The 22511-nt window shown below is 34.4% G+C and overlaps 1 protein-coding gene across 1 annotated transcript in view; it reads right to left on the bottom strand.

The window, feature by feature from the left end:
* Window positions 1-408: 408 nt before the first annotated feature.
* Window positions 409-22511, bottom strand: part of LOC144972505 (uncharacterized) — a 44702-nt gene continuing 22599 nt past the window's right edge. The window contains exons 15-26 of the mRNA XM_078913795.1: window positions 21902-22194; window positions 21039-21114; window positions 20265-20342; window positions 15826-15862; window positions 15176-15426; window positions 10705-11337; window positions 10204-10483; window positions 9532-9621; window positions 7614-7714; window positions 4734-7020; window positions 2563-2636; window positions 409-802 (exon numbers count right to left, since the gene is read on the bottom strand). Coding sequence (XP_078769921.1) covers window positions 7617-7714; window positions 9532-9621; window positions 10204-10483; window positions 10705-11337; window positions 15176-15426; window positions 15826-15862; window positions 20265-20342; window positions 21039-21114; window positions 21902-22194 — 1836 coding nt within the window. The 3' untranslated portion in view covers window positions 409-802; window positions 2563-2636; window positions 4734-7020; window positions 7614-7616. The remainder of the gene's footprint in view (window positions 803-2562; window positions 2637-4733; window positions 7021-7613; window positions 7715-9531; window positions 9622-10203; window positions 10484-10704; window positions 11338-15175; window positions 15427-15825; window positions 15863-20264; window positions 20343-21038; window positions 21115-21901; window positions 22195-22511) is intronic.

Below are 22511 nucleotides of genomic sequence, written 5' to 3'. Positions count from 1 at the left end.
CTGAAACAAAAAAACAAGCAATCTAACAAAAATAGTACAAATGTAAATCAAAATCATAACCTAAAGATGTCATAAGCTAAATTATAAATAACCAAGAACAAACAGACAGAAGATTTACAGAAAAAAAATATCCCCTGTCAAAAATACAATCACAAACCAAAGAAGCAGGATAGGCTAGTAAAGAGAAGAAGAAACGACATCACTATCGGATCGTACACCCATACGAACATCATAGGTATATGATTCAAGGGTGATGCTCCCATCCAACCACCCGCTGGTTCCCCCCTTCCCTTAATTAAGTATCTAGAAGTTTGAACCAGTAGCATCATTGGTTGTAGTGGAAGGATAAAAACGGTAATCGGGGAACAGAATGACAAAAACTGACGTGTGAACCAACAAGTGGAGGTGAAGGGGTCCTAATGATAACATTTAATAATGAAAAATATAATCTTATAAACTGTCAAATATTAAACATAAGTAATCCCAACAGTGAAAATAAAAATACAAGTTATTTTTTATCAAAATACACACCTTCCTACTTGTTAGCAAGGTTCTTTCTGTGACTGTATATTTTTCTATATCCATATCCAAGTCTAAGTCAAAAACACAAATATATATTTATTGATCAATCAATTGTAAGATGGGATCGGAGTCGTTCAGTGTCCACTGTTTTTTCCATTAAAACCTCTTGCCGACCTGAGACAGGGTCTATGGCAGTGGTCAAAATCTGATGCCTAGTTGGATTGGTGGGACACAGGTCCACGTGGAATCGAGTTTTGCAGCCGTCTGGCCATCTGGATTTCTGGGAAATTGAGGGAGATTTAAAGGTTATGGTCAATTCTCTATTTAATGCATACCAGCGAGTTTCTATTTTGGATAATATAGCAATTTAGGGTCCTTTGATTTTGTTGATAATCCATTCTTGACTTTTGCTTTCTAAGCAACTTGCTGGAATGCATCAAATGTCATGTTTGGCCCAGCAAAAGGTGAAATTGAACTTAATTGTGCAGCTAAGCCAATCACGAGTAGAAAAATCATTGTTCAATGATTGTATTTTTAACTTGAAAGGATTTTACCAAATGTAGGATGTAACAACCAAGCATATATATTTTTTTAAACATACGAAAATTATATAATCTGCATGGTTAATTATAATCATATAGTCACCAATAGGCTGCTTGATACTGGTTTTGAATCCAATAGGTTAAAAAAGGTATTTGAGGCTATTTCAGAAAAGAAATTTCAACCCCAAGAGAAACGGTACTGAGTAAGCATATCCTTGTACTCAAATTGAGGTAAATCTATTTTTTGTTTTGATTTGTTTTCTGATATTTATGCCATTCCAATTATTCTTATCCCCCCCCCCCCCCCTTTCTATCTCTATCTCTCTCTCTCTCTTTTTTGGCTAATGACATAAGTTAAAAATTCTATGTAATGTGCCAGTGAACACATAAAATAGAGATTATATATTATTTTATTATGCGCACACTTAAATAAAAGGCAAATTAGAGTATAAAACAAGGGGAATAAATAATAATAATAATAATAATAATAATAATAATAATAATAATAATAATAATAATAATAATAATAATAATAAAATAATAATAATAATAATAATAATAAAATAATAATAATAATAATAATAAATAATAATAAAAATATACTTTATTCATCCCAAAAAATGGAAATGGAAATTCGTTTACAGACGTGGCATGCATAAAAATGTATACATATAAAGTTGAGAAGTTATGGCGACAATGTATATATATATAAATTTTACAAAGTGAAATATGTTGTCCCTATGACCTCTGGTTTGAATTTATATGTAAATGCATAAAAATGTAAAAACATTGAATTAAGAATTAATAGCGACACTTTATATATTGATTTGATAAATTGAGATAGATTACACTTCTGGTCTCTAGTCCGAACTTGTGTGTGTGTATATTTTAAAAAATAGTATTTAATTTAAATCACAGTTGCGCGTCAAAAATTCAACACTATGTGGTAAAAATGAATTAAGGTGACGTGTTGTCTTTGTTTTTATAGATATAAGGTGACGGCTCCTCTTGGAGAACTTAATACATTTGTGAAGGGGGTGATTGCCATCCTTCATAACTTTCTCAATTTTAATTAGACAAAATCTCTTGAACAGTTCCTTCCACATTTGAAATTGGGTGAGTAAAACTCCTGGCTTTATTAATTATCTGATCAATTTTCTTAATGTCGCAAAAACTGGCATTTCCACACCATGCTGTAATACAAAAAGTAATAACGGTCTCCAAAACAGATCTATAAAAAAGGGTGCATAAAGTTCTGTCTATGTCAAATTCTGGAAGTTTCAGAATAAAATACATTCTTTTGTTCAATTTAGAGATAACAGCATCGGTTCATAAATGCCACTGCAATTTATTGTCCATTAAAATACCCAAATATTTAGAAACCGAAACTTGCTCAACAGCTTGATTTAAACTTAAAAAATAGGTGAAAAATCCAGTAAAAACATATTAGATAAAGAAATTATGAAACTAATTCATCGACATGCAAGCTGACACTTACAGGTATGTAGAATCGATGAACCTCTGTGTACACATTGTCTCCAATCGTGCACAACTCATCTCTTGGGCAACCATCTGTAAAATTTAGATATTGGAAGAATGAAATTGAAAATCAACGATCAATTTTCTATATCTGTTAAGCAAGCACAGTTTGTGAAATTTTGCTTAAGAATCTAGGAAGGTTGGAATGGAATATGTTGTACAACCTATCCACCTCAGAGGAGGAAGCGGAAGGAGAGTAGGAAGAGGAAAATGAGTACAGAGCTGCCAACCCCATCTGATGAGAATGTGTACAATGGGACCTCAAAATGGGGGAGATTTCATAAAAATGGGTACAATCTTGAAATCGACGGAAACTAACCATTGTGAAAGTAAGAGGAAGGTATACTTATATAAAGTCACACCGCACAAGCTCAATTGCAGCAACAATGATGTTCCCAAGACTATAATCCAATCCTTTCAGAATTCTACCTCCCAGCATGAAGATCATAATTGGTCAAAAAATATATGAATATCCACCTGGTCACCAAGGTTTCTCAATAAGCTAGTAATAATACTAAAGAAAACTGAAGTGACTCTGTACACTGAAAATGGGTACAATCTTGGGGGAAATGTGTACAAGCGTACAATTCCACATTTTTGCGGTAGGTTGGCAGCTCTGTGAGTAGTAGTAGTAGTAATTGTAGTAGTAGTAGTAACAGTAGTAGTAGTAGTAGTGTTTGTAATAGTAATAGTAGTAATTGTAGTAGTAAAAGTAGTTTTTTAATTTTGTTTTTAAGAGTTTTATAGCGCTTGCAACACATTAAGGTCATAACAGCGCCACTAAAAGGGAAGAAAATGGGATAGTAAAAACTTCTAGAATCACAGTTAAAGCACCCAAGAAAAGGTAATACGAAGGAGAATTGGTTCCAATAGGAAACATGTAAATTCTATAAGCACACTATCAAAGTACTTAGTTTGAGATCACCTAAAAGTCTCATCCAGACTCAAGCACAGGTCCCCACTAAGAGGAACATACACAAATGTTAACAAATCATATATAATATTATGTAAACATAACATAATAAAGTGCATAATGGAGAGATGATTTACAAGACAAAAAATATCATCTCCTAAAACTCTATAACTATACATTTGACTTTCCTTCCTAGCTAGGATATCTGGCCAGGGCCAGGACCAAACCAATTAATTTCATCCCAAAAACAGAAAGCATGTTGGAAAACAGATATAAGGGGATAGAAGACACAGTAAGTGCCTCCCTGCCCACTATGGGAGGCCAGGAATCCAGCTAAGTAGTAGCTTTAGTAGTAGTAGTAGTAGTAGTAGTAGTAGTAGTAGTAGTAGTAGTAGTAGTAGTAGGAGTAGTAGTGAGACCTGTAAATGAGCTCTATAAAAATTGACTGAAACTCTTCGTAATTTGTAGCTGAAAAATCCAAAGAATAGAAATGAATATTAAACAGCAAGCTCGCTTGAGCAAAACAATGGCAGAAAACTAAGTTGCGCGGGAATTAATTAGGCTACTTACCATTGTTCCTTATAATTAGGTACCCAATCAGTGAAGAAACGGTCAACCAGTTTCTTTACAACATGAGGCAATCGAGATGTGATTGTAGCAATCATATAACCTTCGATTTGAAGGTGTCTACATAACGCACTTCCAGCGTTTGCATTTTACTTTTTCATATTTTTACTTTCCACCTGGTAAATGTGGTCAATTTGGGCTTAGACGAAACAGTAAAATGTATCGCTCAGCGGCTCAGTTATTGGCTACCATTGGGATCACAAAAGGTTTGGAAAGTGAAAAAATCATTTCACGAAGGCTGTGTCAAAATACACTGGGATGTGTTCAGACAAGCCAATTTTAAAAAGCGTCGCTTAGCCTTGGCAATATATCCATCGTTAATATAAACAGCCCATGAGCTATGCATAGCGCTGTGGAACATTCCTAATTACTTTACGATGATTCGACTACGATTCATGAATTCTTTCTTTCTTTCCTTTTTTAAAATATTTGAATTTGACGAATTGACTGATTTTAGTTAATTGACTGAGAATTTACAGTTCTATAGTAGTAGTAGTAGTAGTAGTAGTAGTAGTAGTAGTAGTAGTAGTAGTAGTAGTAGTAGTAGTTGTATTAGTAGTACTAGTAGTAGCAGCAGCAGTAATTACTACCTGCATTCTCCTGACCATGCTTGAGACCAAGAGTAAGACAATGCTGACTGTTATGGTCACCTCCATCCTTGCCTTCACGCCTGGCAGGTCCTGCTTTCCAAACAGCTCTGGATGTATATGTATTATTACCCATCTCTCCTCTTTGTTTCAAACCAGTCTCACACTTTTCATCTTCCATCACATCAAATGTCTTATTAAGTTGCTTGCGGTTTGCTGAAGATCTGCACTGGGCACCTTCAAAATTCTCACAACATACTATAGCAGAATTTCGACTTCCCTCTGGAGTGGCATCACAGTAATCATATTGCTGCACTTCCTTATCTTCTGTCTCTCTTGGAACAGGACCCTGATTTAAATCATGGGCATAATCTGTAATAAATTCTTGACTGACATTGGAGCTAAACTGTTTTAGTCCATCTGTCTCATCTTCAAACATGACAGTTCTTGTTGATGATCTTGACTCATTGCTTCTGACACTGCCAAATGATCTGGGCTGGGGTATTGGATGGACAGTTGTTGCTACATCATTAAATAATTTACTGGTACGTAGATTGATCAAATCAGATGAACTTTTCCTTTCTTCATGTTTCTGGTATGCAATGTTGCTCTCACAGAATTCTAAGTTATCCACTGATCTGCTATGGATTCTTTGTGGTTTAGATCTTGGCTTCACGACTGGTTTAATATTTTTTGGGATCTGGTATGATGATAAAGCACGATTCATTCTATACAAATTATATTGTGCAAACCTTCCCTCAGATTCAAGTTGTCCAAGTCTGCTGGTATTGATACGGTTGACTTTATCTACTGAGTTATCCAGGCGTTCAAATTGGTTAAAATTTTCACTTGTGCTACCAAGAAAGTCATTGGAATTTGCTGACAGAGGATGTCTTATATTTGTAGATGCCTGATTACTGATTGACGATCTTGTTAGGCTTGGAGGCAAACTTAATCTTTCTGAACTGGAGACAGAAACTGTTTTGTATTCATTGAGATCATTGTGTTGGGAATGCCCGTTGTATCGATAATCCTTGCCAATACAATCAGCATTTCTCAAATAGGAACCACTTCCTTTATTTTCCACCCAATCCTGACCCTTCAAGCGTTGCAAAGGTGGGGCAATCTGTGACATTACAAAGCCACTGTCCTCCTCTTCTTCCTCCTCTTCACTGCTAATTGTGTAGACAGCACGCTGACGTCTCCTCTTGATTCTCTGCTGGATAGAGTGAAGCCTTTCACTTACCCAGTCATCACTGTCATCATAATCGCCATGATATCTGCAAGAGTCAAAACCGTCTGGTGGTGTTCTCTTGACTAACTCATTGAAAATAATTTCCTCCTTGCCATCAAGGTAACTTACATTCTTCTCGTCTATTCTCTTAGAACTATAAGAGCCACAGTCATTATCATCATATTCATCCTTATCATCATCATGATCACCTTCATTTCCATCAACAACATCACTTCCACAATAATTATTCATTTCACTTTTTTGTAGCACGGATTGCTTACAGTCATTATGGAAATGAAACATCTTTTGCATTGGGTTACTATCATAAGCTCTATTTTGTCCTCCAGAAATCTGGTTCTTGCAAATGTCATCCTCATTACTTTCATTTCTGATTACTTGACAACTATCAGGTTGTGTTGACAAGAGATTGGCTTTCACTAATTTGATGTCTTCCTCTCGAATTTTTGGGATCAGCCTCGTCTTACTCACTCTTCCTTGTCCCCCTTCCATCTTTTCATTTTCCTTCCAACCTTTTGCACCATCTTCTTTGCTACAGCTCTCTAATATCTCAGGGTTCACATTGGAAGTTGCAGCCTGCCCAGAGTGGTCATACAAAAATGTGTTACTTTTTTCTGTCTGTGAATGCAATAGATGAGAATGAGTTGTGATAATACCCTTTTCTTTCATTTCACTAAACAATGCGATTTTGTCTTTTACACTAACATTCTCCTCTATCCATTTATCAGATGGCAAAATAGGTGGTGGAACATTTTGTTTGATATTAGTATTTGATTCTTGTATGGTCTGAATTTGATTAGCAGGTTTGATGTCATCAACAATATTTTCATTTTCAGCTTTCTGGGATAAGTCTGGACTTTGGGTGGAAGTGGTTGTAGATGATGTCAGATGAAGAACTTGATCCTCATTCATCGAGCACTCAGCATTCTCTATGAGATGGGTTGAATCACTGGAGAGGACAGGTTGGATACTCTCACTCGTGTCCAGGTCATCATCAATGTAAAACTCTTGAAATTCAAAGTCCTCTAAAATCTTGGACTGAAACATTCAAAATGAATTAATAATATATATGTACCGAAGACTAAATGAGTAAGGCAAAAAAAATATTTACAAATCTAGACATACAAACCATGACTGCTAACTTGACTTATAGTAGATATCCATTCCTTAATCATATTGTGTCAATTTTATGTCAAGAATATACAAAAAAACACATCACATGCTGATTAGAATAAATTGATAGATGTATAATCTATAGTACAACAAACGTTATAGCTGTCCACTCAAAGTTGGATTACCACACCAAAGCATAATATTATTAATGTAAGCACAACCAAATTTAATATGTTGTTGTCATAAAATTAATATAATTGCTAATAATGTTGTCAAAGGGTATCCAGAGGTCCATTGACTTACATAACTTGAACCCTAAACCTCTATCATATCAATGATAAACATTTATTGTGTGCATACATTACATAAATAATGCACAATGCGGAAAAAAAATAAGGCCGGTGTAAAATCTTTAATAAAGAAAACATAATATAATTTGTTATTTAAATATATTAATACAATGCATACATCATTGTCACAATGCTAAAAATGTTGTATACTAAAAGGATAGTTCTTACAAGTCAATATTTTTGGCTGCTCTCATATTCTTGGGTAAAGCATTCCAAACAAGTGGACCGACATGGTAAGAAATCTTCCCTCAAAATATTCATAACTGAAGCTGCATTGTATCAGATGATGATCATAAAATAGTATTAAGAGATATTGTATATATATATATAATATATTAAATATATCATATTACAGAAAATTACTAAAGCTGGGAAATGTAGTCCATTATCAGTCTAAGCAACAATTTATAATTTTCTATTAAAAGACAAATTGTGAACATCAAGAGAGCACAAAAATAAATAAATAAATAGATAAAAAAATGAATGAATGAATGAATTAACTAAATAAATAAATAAATAAATAAACTTTAAGCAAAGCCTGCAGACACTTAACCATCACATATTACAATATCCTCCGATTAAACTAGGAGGATGTTGTTATACAGACCTCAACTTCACCTGCAGAAATCAGTAGTCCACTTGATTTGACCAGTATAAAGTTAATAACTTGCCATATGCTACTAGCACCACTTGAAAAAAAAGCAATTTATCAAATAAGCATTGCTACGTTTTTCCTTCATTGGTACATATCATATATTCAAGATAGAATGCTAGTCAATTATTTTATATACAATTCAGCAGACCAAATTAGACCAAGATACCTATCACAGGTCGGCTTGCTTAAAAGAAAAATGCTCGAACTATTGAGATATCTGGACCTCAAAGACTTTTTTAAGCTCTTGATATATTTATTTTTTTTTTTATTTTTTTTATTTGCTAAGTAGTTATACAGCACTTGAAAACAATTATATGTAATTTCCTTCACAGAAGAATAGGAAACTAATGGCAGAGTCAAAAGATTACAGATCTGGAGTAAACATGTAACACAATGGGACAAGTCCAAACAACGAACAGAAGTAAACCCTAAAATCCTAAGGGCAATCTATCTTCGGTTGACAGCAAACCAATCTCTCTCTCTCTCTCTCTCTCTCTCTCTCTCTCTCTCTCTCTCTCTCTCTCTCTCTCTCTCTCTCTCTCTCTCTCTCTCTCTCTCTCTCTCTCCCCCGCCCCCCAACTCTCAATATCTCTATCACACCCTACAAACTTATGTCTACACACTCGATGTCAATGTGCATCCTTAACTTGTAAAATGTAAAGCAACAATAATGAAAAATTGTACCAAAACACTTGAAACAAAGCTCAAAAATGCCAAAAAGTAAAATCTGATAACAGTACGACGTCTACCACCTCCTGGAGAACATGGCTGCAATATTCTTGACCTCCCTCTTCATCAATAATTACTCCTAGGTCACCATTTGACATCAGGATGGTTAATTATAAAACCACAAGGCAGATAAAAATCACAATTATTCATGTGTTCAAACAGACAGATAGACAAAAACATATATTTACAAATCTGCCATATTCTGGAAAAACATGTATCTAAAACTTTTGACCAGAAAACTCGTACTTCAAATATCAATCTTGTCAAAATCTCTTAAACCTGAGACTTCTGTTTTTCCAGAGTACGGCAGAAATGTACAATACCCACTAAATGCATTCAAAGCGATAAGGTCCCAAATCATCATCAGCACTTAACATGTAGGAATAAATGCCTTTGAAGTACTATTACAATTTTTTTGTTATGAGAAAAGTAAGGCTGTTACTGGTTAGGTACTCGTTTTACAACTAAGCACAATGAGAGAAGGTAAGAAAAAGCCCTCTCAAAGGACTCAACATTATGCTATCCACAACAGGACTGTATGGACATACAGGCCAGAAGCCCTGTGTCACGCTACTAGGCCACGCAGCCATATACAATAAAATTTCAAAGTTTTACAGCACTTACTTTTTACTTAATTAATTTCAGGTAGCAAATACACTAGCTTTTGAACGTTTTCTTTTATGATCATTTACTGATACATACCTTGTCTCTTAGAATCATTTATATGGCTAGAGACATGGTGTAAGATAGGACTATCAGATGGAACTGTGTCTGGAAACCAGCTGTCTGGCTCTGTAAAAATGTAAGTACATTAAATAAATTATTAATAATCATTGGTAAAAACAAAAACTAAATATGTCAAAGTTAATCAAATTTTTAAAAAAATAGTTACTTTTTACTCATAGCCATTATTTGAAGGAGAAAAAATTCATAAAAAACTAGTTAATACAATTGAGGACTTCAACACTTTTACAGCATCAAAATGACGTGAAGTTTGGATTTTTCAGGAGAATGTATTGCTACAAAGCCAAGCATCACCACAATTCTACAGTCATGGTCAGATATTTCTAAACGCATGTGCCGATGATTTCAGTAGTATTTATGTAATCAAATTCACATACTAGCAGCCAGAAAAATCATAATGCTTTGACCAATCGTTTTTTGCAGAATGTTCTTTCTTTTTTTTAAATTGTCTTTTAAAAATCAGTCTAGAGATAAAGTAAATGAAGCTAGAAAGCTTTGGTCAAATAACCAGTACAAATCTACTTGTAACGACATAAATTCTATTCTAATGAATGACAACAAACTGTTTGATAAGACTTCAATTTTCTGTTAAAACAAAAACAGTTAAATGTTTAAGATCAGTAAACTCGCCAGTAACATCAACATCTACTGTGAATGTTGTGTTCAGGTCCATCAGCTCCTTATGACTGCCACTTGGTATTGAGAACGTGACATCCTTGGTTTCATCCCCACCATTTTCCTCAATCGTGTTCCCCTTGCCTTTCCCATCACCTTTCATCCCAAAGCCTCGCTCTATACTTTTCTTAGAACTGTTTACTTCCAGCTGATGCCCCAATCCTTCTTCATCCTCTTTTGCCCTATCAATAGTTGTATGTATATGAACTCCTTTTCCACGAGCTTCATTGATTACCTGTTCATGAAAAGAGAAAATAAGGGGGTTTTTTTCAACTGTTAGCAATGGAAAGTGTTGAATTTATGTTGCTTTCGGTTTGAAGGTGCAGCGAATATAGAAAGGATGGATGATTTTACTTAATAAATCTAGAAATTGACAATCAGAAGAAGACCTATTATGATTTTACAAAAAAAAATTACAGCCATTTTGTTACAATATCATTTGACACTAATCCGTACCTGAATCTTATCAATGCCATCATTCTCATCAGCATAATCTTCTCGATTCCTATCTACTCTGGACAAATGAGTGGTCAGATCCCAAAAGGAGTCTATTGCCTCACCAGGGCTGAAACTACAATCTACTGCAGCCCCCTTTAAATTGTTAGAATCATCTTTGTCTTCAAATTCATCTTTTTTTCCACTGCAATCTTTATCAAAATCACTTGCTACAGACTTGGTTGAATATTTAACTGGGCTTGCATGATTTGATTCCGTCTCGCATGAATATTTAGTTTTAGTTGGACTGAGTCTTTTCTCTCGAAGATTGCGTCGGAAAGTTTCCAAAGAGTTATCGATGATCTGATGCTGTAATTGCTCATCTTCAACTTGATCTTTTGAATTATCAAGAGCGTGAGGAGGGCTTTTGTTGCCGTCACATTCATCATTTGTTTGTAGAACAGTATGATTCATGTCATCCAATATACACGTTCTTCTTTTATGAACCTCGATGATGGGAGATTTATACATGACTCCAACAAGGCTCTGTTCCGCTTTCTCCTCCTGCATCAAAACATGTCTTTTCAATTGAGACTGAAACAATTTTATTTCATCCATTACAAAGAGTGATTTTTGCTTAGTTGATGTGTCAAGCTGGGGACGACGAAGAAAAAAAATTAATAATGATAATAATAAATGACATATATTTATAGCCCCTTACCTCAATACAACAGGCTCTAGGCGCAATACATTCATATAATGTTGTTTTTTGTTTTTGTTTTTAAGGGTTTGACGACACTTGCAACACATTAAGGTCATATCAGCGGCAGTAAAAAGGAAGAAATGGGATAGTAAAAAGTTCCAGAATTACAATTAAAGCATCCCAGAATAAGGCAGACAAAGGGAAATTGGTTCAAATAGGGAACAGATGTAGATTCCAAGAGCACACTATCAGTGTACTTAGTTTGAGATTACCTAAATTCTCATCCAGACACAAGCACAGGTCCCCACTAAGAGGAATACACTCAAATGTTTACAAATCATATATAATACATAAACAAAACATAACATGGGACTGCGTGGCTCAGTGGTACGGTCTTTGCTTCGTACCTGAAAGGTACAGAGTTCGACTACCCGCCGCGTTGTGTGGCCTTGAGCAAGTCACCTAGCCTTAGCTCAATTTGCGGCGCTGCACTGCGGCTGACGCCTGGGTTATTCCAGTCTTCCCTTGGAATAGACCCTGAAGAAAATTTTTTTTTTTTTTAATACAGTGCATAACAGAGAGATGATTTACAAGTAAAAAAAATATCATCTCCCAAAACTAACTAACATTTGACTGTTTCCCTCCCAGCCAGGGTATCCGGCCAGGGCGAGGACAAAACCAAGTAATCTCATTCCAAGACAAAGACAGAAAGCATGTTGGAAAACAGACATAAGGGGATAGAAGACATTCATATAATAGATAAATAAATAAAAAGAAAGAAAGAAGAAAATAATTTTACCTTAATGTTTACCCACTACCTTAATCAGGTAATCAAATTCGAAGTAATGAAGTTGAGCTAAATCAACTTACTTACAATTCAGAAGAATTAGTCTTGTTTTGTAAATGTAAGAGATAAAATGACTAAATCAATATCTAAATAAATAAATAAATGAATAAATTAATTAATACATAAATAAATAAATAAATAAATAAATAAATAAATAAATAAATAAATAAAATGAATGAATGAATGAGTGAATGAATGAATGAATTGATGAATTAATAAATAAATATACTGCCCCTCAGGGAAAATAATTAAGTTAATTTCGTCAAAAAAAAACGACCCCAATTTCATAATATATTTCATCCTATAAAAACCCTAAATCTAAGGAAAACAGCATAATTACCATTAAATTAAATACCAGTAAACCCCATTTCAGTCCTAGGGCTGACTTTCCACCCTTTACCTATGTATCTCTTTTACAAAACGGCCAATTTTTAACCCAGAAACTTCAAATTTGGCGACTTTTCTTAGCTTGCCCCCCCCCCCCCCCCCCCCCCCCCCCATCCTTATGATCTGGTCTAATTTGTTTATTTGGTGTAAATACAGGTAATGTAAACCACGGAAAATGTCCATTTTCAGGACAATAAAGATTTATTATTATCATTATCATCATCATTATTACTATTGTTATTATTAATATTATTATTATTATTATTATTATTATTATTATTATTATTATTATTATTATTATTATTATCATTATTATTATTATAAATATAATCATTATAATTATTATTATTATTATTAATACTATTATCATTAATATCATTCTTACACACAGTTTTGTGTTGGTATGTTATATCAGGCCAGCAGATGTTCTGATTATTTTACCTAAATGCATAGCATAAAATACCCACACCCACCATCCCGTAGCTTTGGCATCTGTCAATTATTATGTCATGGGCAAAGTAAATCGCTCACCGACTCATAATTTTAAAAATATATTAATAAATATTCATTTCTAATTTCAACAATTTTGGGAGTAGACACATAGCTCTTGGTATCAAACCTATTGTAAATTTGTTGCTGATCAAGAATCTGAAGTCAAAATAAAATCCGAATTAAAAAAGTCCACTTTTTAATACTACCGTGCCCCCAATTGCCACTGCTCAGGAAAATAGGACCAGTTTCATTTTCTAGCGATCATCCGTCACCACCCTTGCCCCCTCCCCACCTTACCACCAGTTATTTAATAAGCCACAAATCGTATGCGAGCTCTTTTTTCAAAATTGCCAGAACACCAGTTTTTAAAAAAGGCAAAATATGCGGCGAAGCCTTTTTTTCTTTAAGACACTTTTTAAAAATAAAATTAAAAATAGATTAAATATGCAGCAAAGACATACAGCTGCATATATATGCGGATGCGGTGGCATTTTCCTGAAGGGACAGAATATATAATCAAATTAATACATCAATCAATCACATAAAATTTAAATAAAAACTTAAATATTGAAATTCTGATCATTTTGACTTGAAATTCAATATCTGGCATCTGGTTTGTCATTATAATTAGGCCTTTTGATTTCTTTCTCTGTTCCTTTGACAACGTGCTGCACTCTGTGGGTAGGGCGCACTCTTTTGGTCAGATAAATAAGGAGTGCAACTTGGTTGGATACCATGCGCCTCCTGACTCACGAGAGGACAGTTGTTCCTTGTGTATTCTAAAATAAACATTTAGGTAGCACAACTTTATAGTTATTTCTTGTTTGTATGACAGCTATGTTGAGCATTTATCATTATCATAAGCACCACTTATAATCACTTTTTTATTTATAATTATTATTATTATTAATATTATTATTATTATTATTATTATATTAATATTATTATTATTATTATTATTATTATTATTATTATTATTATTATTATTATTATTATTATTATTACTACTATTATTATATTTATTATTATCATAATCATCATCATAATTATTTTCCTATGTGAATATTCTCTTTTGTACAATTAACTATCATTTAATTACAAATTCTTGGCCACATTACCTTTCAATTTGCTATGTGGGCTGTGAGGTGATTCTCCTACCATTTTATTCCTTATTTTGGCCATACGCCATTCACCTTCAACTATTAAGAGTGCATTGTTCCTTGTGTGTTCTAACATAAACTATTAACAAAATTTAATAGTGTTATTTGTTTGTTTGACAGTGTTGCCCCTTCCTGGTAAGGTCATCAAACGACCATGGGAATTTATTTTCACTTTCAGAAAACCTCAATCATCGAAATTGCAAATTAATATGTGCATCTGCCTTGCACTCAACAACATTCTACCTACAAAAACACATTGCATCGCATGACGACATATCGTCTATTTTAGAACAAAGAATCACAAATTATAATGCTACATAAATTTTCTGTTATTCAATAGTTTTTAAACCCTTATTCCTTGAAACTGTCAAATGAAGCTTACTCACTGATGATTACAACAGAATATATGATCCCATCTTTATTTAAATCAATATTATTCTTGTATATGGAGGAATTCAAAGTCAAAATTATCAGAATTATGAAATTTGTGTCGAGCGTTTAAGAAAGTACATTAATTCTCCTATGTAAAATATCTTTTATTTCAAAGTTCCAGATCTGCCCCATCTATTACAAAACTTAGACAGTGAATCACATAAACAGTCAAAGCCACTTAACCTTTATCGCTTTTCATTATAACACACAAACTATTTGGCACTTGTCTGGTCTTTTAGACCCGGTAACCTACAAAGAGAGATTTATGACATAACTACAGTGAATATTAAACTGCTAGAATCTGTGGACTGTTAAAAATAATGTACAAATATGAATATGGCAGCTTAAAAAAAAAAACAAAAAAAAAACAAACACAGCACGTTTTGGACTCTAAACCCTTTTCAGTTAAAAACAAAAACAGTATGAACATTAACTCACCTTTGCCTATCATATTAAGTAAAGAATACTTACCGCTGTCATATCCATCATGTTCTTGTCATTCATCTCACAACTCCCTCTGATATCCCTGGGTTTTCTTTGTCGTTTGAAGAAATCCACAATACCAAGGCTGCCACTAGCAGCACCACTATCTTTCCCCTCCATTGTCACCCTCCTGAGTGGCGTACTTGTCTGCTTCAGTTGAGGTGTACCGCTGAGATTGGTTAAATCTGACAGTCCTGTCTTGCCCGTCTCTTCCTCTGGACTCCACATTTTACTAAGTTCTGGAATTATATAACATGCACGAGTGATGAGTTAATATTCCACAAAAACAATATCATGGTATGGAACATATCCTTTCAATAAAGTCTTGAACTTTTTACAGTTCTCAATTTGTACACATTTCTAATCAGAATTTGATAAACAATTCTAAATACAATCTGTCACTTTAGCTCAAAGAAGTGTTTGAATAATCTTTACCATTTACAGGGAAACTATAACAAGCTATTGTTTCATTGTTTTCTTTGTTGCTTCAATCAGAGAGGGGATAAAAAACATAACAAATATTACCACCATTAGAACCAATTTGATGTCAATGAGTTTAAAGGGATATCAACTACAAATTCATAATTGTATCTGATGAGCATAAAAAGTCAAGCTGCTTATTTAAATGAATCACTTACCCCTTATAGTTGAAGGAAGACTATGCCATTTTGTACTCTACATGGGAAAGAGAATAATATATGTTTAAAATTAGCTCCTACTCTCACTCATCATCATGTTAATCAAATACGTTCAAAATAAATTTGATAAATATGGCAAAAGGATTAAGTTGATAAAACTTAAACTGTTCCTATTTCCAAAAAAATATTAAGAAAACAATTTAGATACCTTAAAGTGAATGCCTATTTTATGTTAGCACCACATGTATTGCACTTTATAATTCAACTTTCATTCTTCCAGCAAGGTGTATGAACTCAGATGCTATTTCATGTTGCATGCACCAATTGTCAGGTGTAGTATTTGTACAAATACCCTTCAAGTTCCAATCACTGCCGACAGTCAGGTGCTAACCTTTACCTTGTGAGTGAAATATGTGAAGTGACACATACAATGATAAGAGCACTAGAGCACTTTTAGTCATATATTGGGTCACTTGAATTTTTACAACAGAAATGCAGATACCAGTTAGTACGTCATTGACATAGTACAATACCACTCTCATACAAATGTGAGGCTGGCTGAGAAAACCCAGGAGGTTGCGGCAAGCTTCGAAGGCAAAATCGAAGATAATGTAAATTTTTAACAACTTTTTTGTTGTTGCGGATTAAAACATTTAAAAATCGATTCATGGTTGTAATAAAGCTTGAAAATAGAAGCAAATGTGTTTATTTTATTACTTTGTAAGACATGTCAGTCGCAAAATTATGATTAAATAAAATTTTCAGCTAAACTTTGATTTGTTTTGGATCCTACTACCGCTATGTTTACAAACTTAACCCTATCATGTAACACACCAAATGAAAGGATTTTCTCACGGCTTTTCATTCATAACAGGTGTGCATGTAAACAGCACACTATAAACAAGCAACAGCAGATAACAGCATGTCTAAATTCCAGGAATTTGGGCAGGCGCGTCCAGTCATGCGTTGTTTTCAATCCGACTTCCAACTCCTGCTTTCCATGCAACTCCACCTATCCTAATTTATTTACAATCTTATTGAATATTAACTACTCCACCTATCCTAATTTATTTACAATCTTATTGAATATTAACTGTTTTCATCCTTTACAGTATTTCATTGATCTATTCTTTACAGTATTTCATTGACCTATTCTTTACAGTATTTCATTGATCTATTCAACTATTATACATTATTTATTATGCCAGAAGATTTAAGTCTCCGAAGACAATTTATTTAAGATAGCGACTGATGAAGTTTCTCATCATGACGTGTATGAAACATCATGCCAATATCTTACAAAGTAAAGAAATAAAAAATATTTTCAGATTGTTCGCGGAATGAGGAAAAATCTGAATGTTTGCATCCGAAATTTAAGTAAAAAATACACTTTTTAAATAGAAAAATACTTTACTTTTCATCACATTTCATCTAGAGTGTCTATTCTTGCTGATGACAATCAAGTTTTTTCTATGACAAATAAACAGAAAAAGTTCAAACTCATTTTTCTCTGTTTCCAGTGATTCCCATAGCAACAAATTTCATTCAGAAAAAAATTCATAACCGGGGTTTTAGTAGACATAGAAAGAAAATTTAAAGTGGTAAATGATCAAGAAGATGTGTCTGCATACATAACTCTACAACATTTGCGCATCCTCCAGGTTTTCTCAGCCTCACAACTCTTAAATTTGTTTTTAAAAATAAAAATAACAAGCAAAACTTAGAATGCTTAATTATTCCTGTTTACTCTGTACTTGATGCTCCATAAAGTGTCACACAAATTTCTCTTCATGATATTTAGAACACAATATAAAATTTAATACAATATAGAATTGTAAGTAAGCATTTTGTTCTGCAGCATTCTTTCACATTATCTGCAACTGACTGCAATCAGTTGACCTCTCACATCCAAGTTGATATATGTCATATGTATCTTATCTGGTTGAGAAATGACGACTGAGTAGATAAAGCTTGCACTGACACTAGGATGTCTAGGAGTTAAGCCCAACACTTGACATCGTATTTTTCTCACCTGATCAATATATTTAGTCTCTACTTTCTCATTTTGACATGCTGATCAATTTATTAACAACTCACATATTGGTTGGATAGCTCAAGTAATGCAATTCTTTCATCAAACTTGTGAGAGTAAGATCATTTAACAAGTAATTAAAAATAATGGGTGTTTGCAACTTGGTCAGGAAATTGTTTATCCTCATAAAACTCCCAATATCTCACACCAGTAAGCAGTAAGAATTAGTTGACATGGAATAATAAAAACAGAATTGTGAGAAATCATATTTGTGCAACTCGGCTATTTTTAGTAAGGTTAGATTACAAAAAGTCATGTAAACTGATTTGAGACCTCCATTGGTTACTGGTAAGAGCGAAAACCGATTTCAAAATTGCCCTGATTTGCTTAATTTACCCAACTCTTATGCCCCTGCTTATATTCCAGAGTTACTTCCCCCTGGTAAATTGAGCTTATATATAGCGCAATATCCATTAAATGTGCTCAAAGCGCTTTACAAGGGGTCCCTGGCCAACAGCAGCACTTAACATGTAGGACGAGACATGACGCCTGTTAGGCGATATTACAATTTTTTTTCGGACAGAGACAACGCTGTTAATGGCCAGGTACTCATTTTACACCTGAATAAGGTGAGAGAATGTGAGTAAAGAGCCTTTTCCAAGGACTCAACTATGCGCCGAGCAAGGCTCAAACCTAAGACCATCCAATCCGAAAGCAAGTGTCATACCACAAGACCACCCTGGAAGACTACATCATTGTTTGAGACCTAACAATTCAAAGTTGTTCAAGGACTCCAATGTGAAACATAACTTAAAAATTTTTACACAAGACTAAGAACTCCCTCCCTCAGTCTACCAGATCTTCAGGCAATGCCATGAAGCATCTCAACCCATATTTTTCACCAATCCTACGTTTACATTTTTACTGCAGTAAGAATCTGATCACTGATTAATAATAATTTTAACCAATGTTCAAGTACACTCTTTCATTTGGTCTACAATGATTTTATGCTATAGAAAAGTAATGAACTCCTGCTTACGGGTCTTATAGCTCTGATGGGGCACTTAGAGATTTCAATGGAAAACACGGTATATAATATTTATTAATACCATTAATAGTATCACAAGGGCTGTCCTAGAAATAAGGTAAGTAAGCTCGTAACTCAAAAAGTTGTGAATGGAATTGAATGACACCTACAGTATAAACTTTGACATCATTTATTTTCTTCTCAAGGTAGTCACTATTCCGATCAATGCATATCCTCCATCATGACAGGAGGGCAAAGACCCACTCTCTAAAAAATTGATGTCAAGACATTTCAGGAAATTATCCACTTCTGAAATCAATTCATCGTCGCTGTCAAACTTTTTTCCACCCAAGTGTCTCTTAAGGGGCCCAAACAGATTAAAATCTGATGGGCGAGATCTGGGCTATGAGCAGGATATGGTAAAACTTCCAACGCATTCCTTTGGAACCAGTGCTTTGTCATGTTTGCAGAATGGGGAGTGGCATTGTCGTGTTGAAAAACGACTCCTCTGCTGAGTCGACCGGGTCTCTTTCGTCATACGCCCTCTTTAAGTTTGTTTAAAGTTTCACAGTATCTGGCATTGTTTATGGTCTGACCTGGTTGCAGAAAATCAATCAAGAGAACACCTTTGGCATCCCAGAACACGGTGACCATCAACTTTCTCACTGAATGTTGCACTTTGAACTTTTTCGCCCAAGGTCTCCACCAGGTCCAACTTGCATATCTTGCTCATCATGGACTCGTTGAAGGATGTTTTGTGACACTTCTGCACACTGTGCCTGATGGTCTTCTGTCAGCTGTTTCAGGACCCACCGTGCAGAAACTTTCCTAAAGTCCAATTGCTTGATTATTCTTTCCACAGCAGATTTTGACATTTCAAGTCTAAGGGCAATTTCATGAACTTTCAGTCTCCTGTCTTCTCGAATCAGGCTCTCAACACGTTGGACATTTTGTTGTGAATGGGCAGAAGATCGCCCTGCGCATTGCTTATCATGAACATTTGATCAACCTTGTTGAAACTCATTGAACCAGAAAACTACTTGTTTGAAGCTCGACACAGATTCTCAATACACGCTTACCAATTCTGGATGGATTTCAGAAGGACAATTACCTTTTGCAGCAAAAAACCTTATTACAGCTCGAACTTCTTTGGACCACTCAGTTATGGGAGTAGGCATCGTTGTTTTTATGCAGATCAGAATCTCATCAATGGTGCTGAAACGTTCAGCACTGATGCACAACAAAATTATCTTTAATATCCGGTTTACAAATTTTGAATATCATCATTGGTTCCAGAGATATTGCTCTACTTATCTTATTTCTGGGACAGCCCTCATATTATTATCACTGTGGTTTCTGTGGTTATAATTTCAGACTTACATCAAGAGGGGAATTTATTGCCTCACATCCACCATGCGGTGCCATGCTGCCCTTTAAAATCTCCTGTCTCAACTTGTGCTAGAGGATGAGTTGGGATCAAATCAAAATGACTGATTCAGAATTTTGGCCCATGGTAAAAATGAGAATAAAAAGACAAAATGCAGGAAAAGAAGATGGGGATGACCAAGAAACAAGGAGGTGGGATAATCTGGAGTGAACAAGAGAGTTGAGTGGAAAAAAATTATTGATGATCTGTGCTCAGTAAGGAGCTCAGTCAAGTTAGCAGGAAAATGAGGTTATAGTTCAATTAATGACGGTCATAATCTATTAACTATTTGTTTGTTTTTTTAAATACAATACCGATGCAAATCAAAGTCAATAAAATCAATCAAATGTATTTATTCAAAACTACAACTTGCATTAAAAATAATAATCATTTGTTGAAAAGACAGGATGGAAATATCGTATATTACTCTCATTTTAAGCCAATTTCAAAGCATTTCCGCAATGGCTAATTATGGTTTCCTGAAACAAAAAGCAATTTGGCTGCATTATTTACGGCAATCCTAATAAGTCTTCACAAGTCTTCCTTAGTTAAAGAATTGATTTTAAAATATGATAACAACAATTAAAGAAAACAGTACTCTTGAAAAATCATAAGAAGCCTAGTAAAGCATTAAGATTGTTAACATCCTTTGAACGGAGCAACAGATGAAGCTAATGACACCCATTTTTAAAAAGAAAACTCACATAATTGACTGTGATAACAATTACCTGTACAATTATCTGCTGGTAATCATCTGCCAATTGCTTTACTGTACATGATGTATGTTTAAATGGGCCTTCTTCACTGTATTCAAATGATATAAACAGTGAAAATTGTCAACCATTAAAAAGAAAACAAATCAAAATTAACATTTTTTTAACACACAGTATTGATCCAGTGAGTGTTTCACAATTAAGCTACCAGGTTTGAGTCCCGTTCTGAGTAGTGTAAAGATTATTATTGCTCACATTCTCTCACAGTGTTAAATGAGGACCTGGCCGTTGACAGCCTTGTCTCTGTCAAAAGAAAATTGTAATATCGCCTTACAGGTGTCATGTCTCATCTTAGATGTTAACTGTTGCTGTTGGCTTGCAACCCGTTGTAAAGCATTCTGAGCCCATTTGTGAGTTTTTGTTTGATTAAAACCAGATGCTGAAAACTGACTTTAATCTAAATTATGAAATTTAATCAACATGCACTTATTAAGAAGGGTGAATGTGTTTTCTTTAACTTATTTTTTTTCATTTGTGAGCATTTCAACTTTATATCAATTTTCGTCACCTGGTTTATCCCTTCTTTAAGGCAGGACAAAATCAGGGAAGCTTTCATTCACAGCCAATCAATGGGGCTAGAGTTTATCCTAATTTTTGAAGCCTTAAACATCTAAAAATTGATATTTATTTGGTCTATCACAAAAATCTTTTCAAAGATTTGGCAGATCCTTCAACCCAATCTCTGCTGGGTGGATTTAAAACACTGTGTACCAAATGCCTTTGCTGATGGCATACAATCTAAATACCTAATTGTTGGTGAATCCAAGAGTTCACAACTGCGAAACACAAGAAAAAGTCAGTGAGCCATAGATCTTTACCTGGTATAAAGTCCAAAACTACTCCTCCTACTACTACAACTACTGCTTGTACTATTTTTCATCTCCCCAGATTGTACAGTGGTGAGTTTAGCAACGCAAGTAGAGGCTCTGGATAGAGATCCTGGGGGTGATTGGTGATGATGGGAGGCGGGCTTGATAGCAGGCGTGTTCGTGGTGGGAATGCTGGTGGCCACAGTGCTTGATATTATTGCCTGGCTGTGCTGGTGGGAGGCTGGTTTGATGGAGGTTTGGAGGCCTTGGCGGCATGTCTGCAAATCTCCTTCAGAGCAGTTCTATTGGAAGATATAAAGGAAGACCAAAGTGAGGAGATAATAGGAAATGTCTGAAACAAAACTTATGAGCCTCTATTTATTGAAAGTAAAGGATTCCTTTGACAAGTAGGTGATTAAAAAAGACAGCAAATCGTATGAAGAAAAAAAAAGAGGGAAATTGATAAATATTTCCATTCTCTTTTCTTTGGTATTTTTTCCTTTCTTTCTAACTCAATGGTTTTGATAAATCCTTTAGCTATGTGTCAAATTGAAAAGAGGTAAACTTTTTTTTTATTCCATTAGTATCTACAGCACCATATAAAATGTCTACTTTAATG

The sequence above is a fragment of the Berghia stephanieae genome, chromosome 5 (genome assembly GCF_034508935.2).
Source record: "Berghia stephanieae isolate SIO BIC M18660-M18661 chromosome 5, UCSD_Bste_1.3, whole genome shotgun sequence".
NCBI classification, from domain to species: Eukaryota; Metazoa; Mollusca; class Gastropoda; order Nudibranchia; family Aeolidiidae; genus Berghia; species Berghia stephanieae.
Note: the sequence above shows the minus strand (reverse complement) of the source record. Positions and strands in the feature narration are given on the sequence as shown.